The sequence below is a fragment of the Podarcis gaigeae genome (assembly GCF_964106915.1).
Source record: "Podarcis gaigeae genome assembly, chromosome: 12".
Taxonomy (NCBI): domain Eukaryota; kingdom Metazoa; phylum Chordata; class Lepidosauria; order Squamata; family Lacertidae; genus Podarcis; species Podarcis gaigeae.
The window spans coordinates 48369273-48377040 of NC_139688.1; the positions used below are offsets into that span (position 1 = coordinate 48369273).

At 42.0% G+C, this 7768-nt stretch overlaps 1 protein-coding gene across 1 annotated transcript in view; it reads right to left on the bottom strand.

Annotated features, from left to right (window-relative positions):
* Window positions 1-7470, bottom strand: part of TGM4 (transglutaminase 4) — a 28082-nt gene extending 20612 nt beyond the window's left edge. Inside the window, exons 1-4 of the mRNA XM_083705812.1 lie at window positions 6654-7470; window positions 3135-3314; window positions 2245-2351; window positions 272-401 (exon numbers count right to left, since the gene is read on the bottom strand). Of these exons, the coding sequence (XP_083561938.1) occupies window positions 272-401; window positions 2245-2351; window positions 3135-3314; window positions 6654-6669 (433 nt within the window). The 5' untranslated portion in view covers window positions 6670-7470. The remainder of the gene's footprint in view (window positions 1-271; window positions 402-2244; window positions 2352-3134; window positions 3315-6653) is intronic.
* Window positions 7471-7768: the final 298 nt, after the last annotated feature.

A 7768-nucleotide genomic window follows, 5' to 3' on the forward strand; every position in this document is an offset into this window, starting at 1 on the left:
GGCAGGGTTTTATGGGCAAATTTTCAGTGTGTTGAAAGGTACCCCTGCTTATGTTTAAACAGGGTTGCAATAATAATACTGTGAGCAGCAACAGAAGGAAGTTTCATAACCTGATGACCTCATTAAAAAATATCATACACCTCATAGAATCTCTGCAAAACCAGCTTTCGTTGCATTTATGAGGAAAAGAGCTAAACAAGAGACACATTTTTTAAAGTTAACCTTATATTATAGCAATATGAATTAAATCTCATTAGGTCACACGAATTACCTTCGCACCAGGGATTGAACAAAACGTAGACACATTCTTTATCAGGCGTATAAACGCTAGGTCCTGTGATCACATTAAGAAGGTATTTTCCAATAATTGCATCTGCTGGACTGGTTACAGCTATGCGGCACTAAGAAAAACACAAGAACATCATAGGGCTATAATAGTGTACAGAATAATTAGGTCTCCCCATTATTCCATTTAAATGTGAACACACCCTAGTCCATATGGTCTAGTGTCTTAGTTATTAAACAAACAGCTTCCAGAAAACATGGAACAAGCAAAACTGACATTAAAAACATCTGCCCAATTTATTTATTTCATAAAATTCACACACCAATTGATTATAAAACAAAAAACAAATACACCTCAAAGCGGTTTACAAAAATATTCTGTTTAAAGAGAGAAGAAACTCTTCTACTGAACCTCTTCTACTGGAAATGCAAATAATGGAAGTGGGAAAGTGGGAAGGCAGAATTCTGCATCAATTACTTGGGAATGCACCCCAAAACAGGTGGTTTTAATAATAATAATAATAATAATAATAATAATAATAATAATAATAATAATTTTTAAATTATACCCCGCCCTCCCCAGCCAAGGCCGGGCTCAGAGCGGCTTACAAGCAATAATAAAAACAAGATGAATGATTACAACTTAAAAACAAAAATAAAATACAACATTAAAATAATGGAACATTAAAATATTAAAATGTAGCCTCATCGCAGGAGGAGAAGGAAAAGAAAGGGAAAAAAAAGAGAGGGAGGGAATCAAATTGGCTCCAAGCCAAAGGCACGGAGCATTGTGGGACGGATTTTTTTTGTGGGACAGAGGAAATGCACTTGGATGTTTTGTACAAACATCTACACCAGGGGTCAGCAACCTTTTTCAGCCGTGGGCTGGTCCACCATCCCTCAGCCAGACTATATTTTTTTGGAGGGGGGGAGTGAACGAATTCCTATGGCCCATGAATAACCCAGAGGTGCGTTTTAAATAAAAGCACACATTCTACTCATGTAAAAACACCTTCCTCCTTCTCAGCCAGCCCCAAGGACAGGATGCATGCAGGTGTCCCGTTGCTGGCCATGGGGGGTAAGGAGGTGCCGCTGGTGCCCCAGCCCTGAAGGCCCAGCCTGTGTGCCACACCTGGTTGTGCCCTCTGCATCCTTTACAAAATCTGTGCCCAGGGCCACGGCCCCCTGGCCCTTCCCATGCTCTTCCCCTGATTAAAACATGGATGGTGACACCAGCATTAGGACAGTAGAAGAGCTTGGTATTTTGTGGAACTTATCCAAGGTACCGGAATGCAGCCTAAAAGGTAAAGGTAAAGAGACTCCTGGCCATTAGGTCCAGTCGTGGCCGACTCTGGGGTTGCGGCGCTCATCTTGCTTTATTGGCCGAGGGAGCTGGTGTACAGCTTCCGGGTCATGTGGCCAGCATGACTAAGCCGCTTCTGGAAAAGCAGAGCAGCGCACAGAAACACCGTTTACCTTCCTGCTGGAGCGGTACCTATTTATCTACTTGCACTTTGAAGTACTTTCGAACTGCTAGGTTGGCAAGAGCAGGGACCGAGCAACGGGAGCTCACCCCGTCGTGGGGATTCGAACCGCCGACCTTCTGATCGGCAAGTCCTAGGCTGTGTGGTTTAACCCACAGCGCCACCCGCGTCCCTGGGTGTACGGTAAATTACAGAACGGACAACTCTCAGAAGTCCTACCACACATAGAAACAGGGCTCCCCCCCCCCAAGTTGGAATGCAACTGAACTCAGTTCTTGATTACCTGGGTCTCTTGAGTACCCCTATATCACATTCTGGATATCATGAAGGGTATCACAAATAAAATACTGTAGTGAAAAGTCTTGACCTGAAATGACATTCACCCTGAAGAGCAATTTAAACCACCTTCTGTGTAGTGGCCATAAAATGTACTGTAAATGGACATTTCAGTCTAGGCTATCCCAAACATATGTACCTCCTTCCCATTTGTTTGACAAATCTTGGCATTCCAGGACTGATCTGTCTGTCCTGATCTTGCATTCATGGATAGAAGAGTCCCATTGGATTGCATTGGTTTTTCCCCTGGAAGGACACAAATTCACAAAGAACAACATCAATAAATTCAAAAAAAGGGTCAGCAGCGAATATGACAATAACCTTTGTTTTTAGGCCCCATCTCTGAAGCATTTTCTACTGCGCAGAGAAGGATGCTGAAGATGCTAAATAATTTTGCTAAGTGGCTTGTGTGTTTCCTCTAATACAACAGTCCCAAGAGATAAGCAATACATTGTATTCACAATCTCTTTACCACACAATTTGGCATCTGAGGTAGAATCACAAAACCCTCGATTAAACAAAGCGTTCTTGTTTCTAATCCTTAGAAAATATGAAAGCTTAGCAGCCTGTGTTGTTCTTTTTGTACTCAAGGAGTAGCGTGGCTTCAAAGATTATGATGTTGTTACATTGCTAAAGGCAAGCAAATCTCAATGTGATCAGTGCCTGGAAGAGATTTAGTTGAGATTCCCACATTGGACTAGAAGACCCTTGGGATCCCTTCCAGCTCTGAAGGCAGTCTACCTGGAAGGTCCCAGAGATTACCTGGGATATCAGTGGAATAATAAACAACAACATGGATCTACAGCTCTGGTTCCTCTCTCGACTTCCATTTCTCTTCTCAACACATATAAAAAGTATCCGCATTGGAAGCCATTCAGAAAACTAAACAAAAACTTTCACATTTTATTGAACTTGCCCACTGTATCTGCCGGACCCTGATAGCAGATTGTGGCATCTCTGAAAGACAAATGTCTGAATTACTCTGCCTAGACAACCTGGGATGAATCAAGTCATGTTTTGCTCGCTTACCAATGCTGAGCTGCAGTGTGACCTTGTCACTGTTGTTCAGCTCCCTGCTTAAAGTCAGCTTCAACTCAAAAGGCTGCCCACGTCTCACAATCAGGCTGCCATTGTTGTAGTCGCCAGTATGATGGAGGCGGGTATTCTGCTCTCGGAGGAAATCGATTCCAGTAACCTTCAGCGGATCCCCTGGAAAGGATGGCGAAGAAGGCAATTGTTATGTACTGAAGTTCTCACCCTGGGCCAGCAGGGGAATACTGTAGATAGTTATGCAAATAAGGGATTGAAAGTGACGTTCAGTGATTGGATAGTTTTAGAAAGTTGTTACAGTTACGTTGTACTGGAGCTCTATATAAGCAGGCTGACTGAACCCTTCAGTTCAGTTCTGTCCTGGCCTGTGAATAAACAAGAGCTGTTTGAAGAATCACTGTGTCGTCTGATATGTTCACCCACAACTTAACAGCAATATAATAATAATAAATAATAATAATAATAATAATAATAATAATAATAATAATAATAATAATTTATACCCTGCCAATCTGGCTGGGTCTCCCCAGCCACTCTGGGTGGCTTCTAACAAAATATAAAAAATATCATAAAACACCAGACATTAAAAATTCCCTGTGCAGGGCCGTCTTCAGATGTCTTCTAAAAGTTGGATAGTTGTTTATCTCCTTGACATCTGATGAGAGGGCGTTCCACAGGGCAGGTGCCACTACTGAGAAGGCTCTCTGCCTGGTTCCCAGTGACCTCACTTCTCGCAGTGAAGGGACTGCCAGAAGGCCCTCAGAGGTGGACCTCAGCCTGACCGATGGGTGGAGACGCTCCTTCAGGTATAGTGGGCCGAGGCCATTTAGGGCAATGGTTTTCATGTTTGCCTGCATATTAGGAGAGGCTGGCGTCTCATCCAGCTTGGTGGTTTCTGAAGTTTAAAGGCAATGTTAACGCTACAACATGTATAAGCTTACAAAAGGTAAAAGGTAAAGGCCCCCTGGGTGGTTAAGTCCAGTCAAAGGTGACTACGGGGTGCAACAACATCTGTAAAGAACCACTTTGGCTCCTGTTCTGAAAGAGCTCATCCTCTGTCATTTTCTACTGAGAATCCTCCTCTCTTCTTCACACCATTGTACAAAAAATTGACCCAGCGTATGCCAGCGTAGCAAGTGTGGCAAAGATCGGGCTGCCAATTTGGTGCCCCATCTCTCTCTTCTTTACATATAGAAGGAAGTTGATTAGTTTATGCCTGATATCACCTTTATACCGTATTGGCCCGAATATAAGCCACACCCAAATATAAGCTGTATCTTTAAAATTCAAGGGGGGGGGGAGAAAAAAAGACAATACCTGAATATAAGCCGCTCCCTTAAAATTCTACAGGCACTCACACCCTTCCATTTTAACGTAGGTCTGTTTCAGCAGCGATATCGTAAAAGCCCATTTTTGTAAGGTCGTGAATTTAAGTTGCACTTTTACGTTTCACGGTCAAAATTTTTGAAAAAGAAAATAAAACTGAGGCTTATATTCAGGCCAATACGGTAATATCACCACAGCTGAAGGAAAGCAGGAAATAATAAAGGTGCCCCAGAAATCTCCTCTAATCAAATGCCTACCGCAATTGTTTGCTCATTACAAAGTGGAGAAGTTCCTTTTAAAGGAAATAAAAAGGGAATTAGTAAAGGCTTTCTTCTCTGTTAAGCAAACAAGAACAGGAAACAAGGGGTAATAATTTGGCAGGGGGAAAATGTGTACAAGAGGAATTTATTCTCTATGGCTAGTCATGCATGATGCGCTCCTCAAAAACTGCGTACACTGTCAACACCGGGGAATTATTTTCTACGTCAATGGACACTTAGCTTTCATTCTCCATGGGCAGATTTCAGGTGTGCTTTTGAGCCTCTCTTCATCTTTTGATGTGCTTATGTGAAAGACAGGTTACTTCTACTCTAGCCATTTCTCTGGAATTGCCACAACCGGCTCCTAAACCTTTTACAGAAAATCCACGCAATGTCATTGTGACAATTATAGTGTTTTCTGCGTTTCCCCCCCAATTCCCCCCTCCAAAAAACCCTGATTTTATTTTTGCAATAAAACACAGCAGTAGTTGAAAGTATGTACAGGAAAGCACTATTGCAGTTTCAAAGAACAACTGTGCTTTTTGTGCTTTTAATTAAATGATTCCTGTTTGCTTTTTTGCTTTTTACTTGTTATGCATGCTCATAAAACCATTAAAAAACTATTAGTAATGCTGATAAGAAAATAGGACCTTTACCCTGTTTCCTTGATAGCACAAGGATGGAAGAACAAGGAAATCCCAATGAAAGAACAGTGGCCAGAAAAATTGACAGAGCTGGCTAAATTGACATACAAATTGTGGGACAAGGACAACTGTGACTTTAAGGAAGAATGGGAGCTTTCTACAAATTATCTAAAAAGACAACAAAATGAATTGGATTCCTTGACAGGTTTTGAATAAGCATACACAAATTTATTGGTTGATAACATGGCAGATAGATAATGTAAGGATATGTATAATTTCATAACATGCAGAGAATAATATGTGCTGAGAAATCAGAGAGGCGCTGAGGGAGGTCTTTTGGGGGGAGGAAGGGTTTGAAGGGGGGAGGGGAAAATAATGTATATGATATGTTTTGATAATTTGTTATGTTGAAATGGCTAATAAAATTTTTTTTTTTAAAAAAGAAAATAAGACCTTTACTACATAGTAATATACATGAAGGGACACGGGTGGTGTTGTGGGTTAAACCACAGAGCCTAGGACTTGCTGATCAGAAGGTCAGCGGTTCGAATCCCCGCGACGGGGTGAGCTCGGTCCCTGCTCCTGCCAACCTAGCAGTTCAAAAGCACGTCAAAGTGCAAGTAGGTAAATAGGTACCGCTCTGGCGGGAAGGTAAATGGCGTTTCCGTGCGCTGCTCTGGTTCGCCAGAAGCGGCTTTGTCATGCTGGCCAGATGACCCGGAAGCTGTACGCCGGCTCCCTCGGCCAATAAAGCGAGATGAGTGCTGCAACCCCAGAGTCGGTCACAACTGGACCTAACGGTCAGGGGTCTCTTTACCTTTAATATACATGAACCCAGTGCTTTTTTCTGGGGGAATGTGGGGGTACACATACCCCTAAACATTTTGTGAATCTAAGTTTGGCCTCATTGAGGGGCAGTATTTCAACAAGAGTAGGAAAAGGAGAATAGCCTTAAACATTTTTTTAAGGAAAAAAAGCACTGTATGAACCTCACAGGCTTTTTAATGGGTCTGTTAGCTCTTGTAGAGTATATAGCATAGGGACACAAACTTAAAGGGCATTCTACCCATGTTATCTGAAGATCAAAGAGCAGCACTCCAACATTTATTAAACAATTATAGGTGTTGGCTCTAAATCTCAGGGGCTGATGTGCCCATAAATCCTCAGCAGTAAACTCATAAAATCATTTCATTGCAGGTTGTGTTACCCAGGGCTATCAGATAGAACAAATCAATTCGAGGAGAACTAAACATCCTTTATGTACTTACCAGCTGCTTTGCTCATGGTTTCTCCTGGGCTCTGCTTCTGTAAGATTTGCACAGGCAAGAGCGGCCGGTCCCACGTTTTTCTGACTGGGCTGAAGGAAGCTGCCTCCTATTTATCAGATTCTTTGAGGTGTGAGAATGCACATTGCAAAGAGGTGGGGCTAGGAAAGAGGAAATTGAAATGCAAGAACAACTTTCAAAGTTTGCAGCGAGCATGAAACCACCCTAAGTAGCCGAAAAGACATGTGCCAATTAACGCCGTAACAGGTGGCTTATCTGAAATCAAGTGAACGTCACTCACATGCCTTGTCTTTTCATTCACAATTTGGATGAAATGGACTGTATCAAAATGGCCATCAGAAGAACTCTACTCCTTAAGGGAACATCGTTTCTCCCGTTAAGTCAAAGGTTTGGTCGACTTATTGGTTTAATCAACTGCTCTGGTCATGGATTTTAGTGGCGTCAGGATCAAGGACTCACTAAAACTCTATCATCCTTATCTGTAGCCAACTGAGGCTGAAAGCAGAGGAAACCTGCACAGATATTTATTTAAGGTTGGCATTTTCAAATACAGAATATTTTATTCATTTATTAAGTTTGTTAGTTGTTTTGTCTTGCCCAGGGCAACCCAAAGTGACTTACAACCAAACAGACAAATGCCCCATGCATAGATACTTTAAAACCAGGAGGTGGTGGGAATAAAAATTAATTTCTTCTTCCCCGAGTAGTTCAAAATTCCTGCTCAACCCAAGCAAAATACAATGGGGTGGTAAAATCATGGTGTTATTAAGCTTGACCCACTTCTCAGACCGATAAGAAACACAAGGGCTGCAATGATTACCTGAGTTTTATGTGGTTTTCTTTGGAAGAGAGTTATGGAGGTTTATTGCAGTGTTAGAAGCTTACATATATCATCTAGGCACCAAATGGCTCCTTAAACCAGGGTTACAGTTGCCAAAATGGAATGCCTAGTTGCCATGTTTGGGCCAGGTGGCTTGAAAGTTGTATTTTTCAATACGACTTTTGGGTTCCTGAAATTCATTCTGATTGTGTAGATAAAGTATCACAGATAGAATTCGAAAGGATGCGTTGCTAGTGTGTGGAAGCAGTCAAGATCC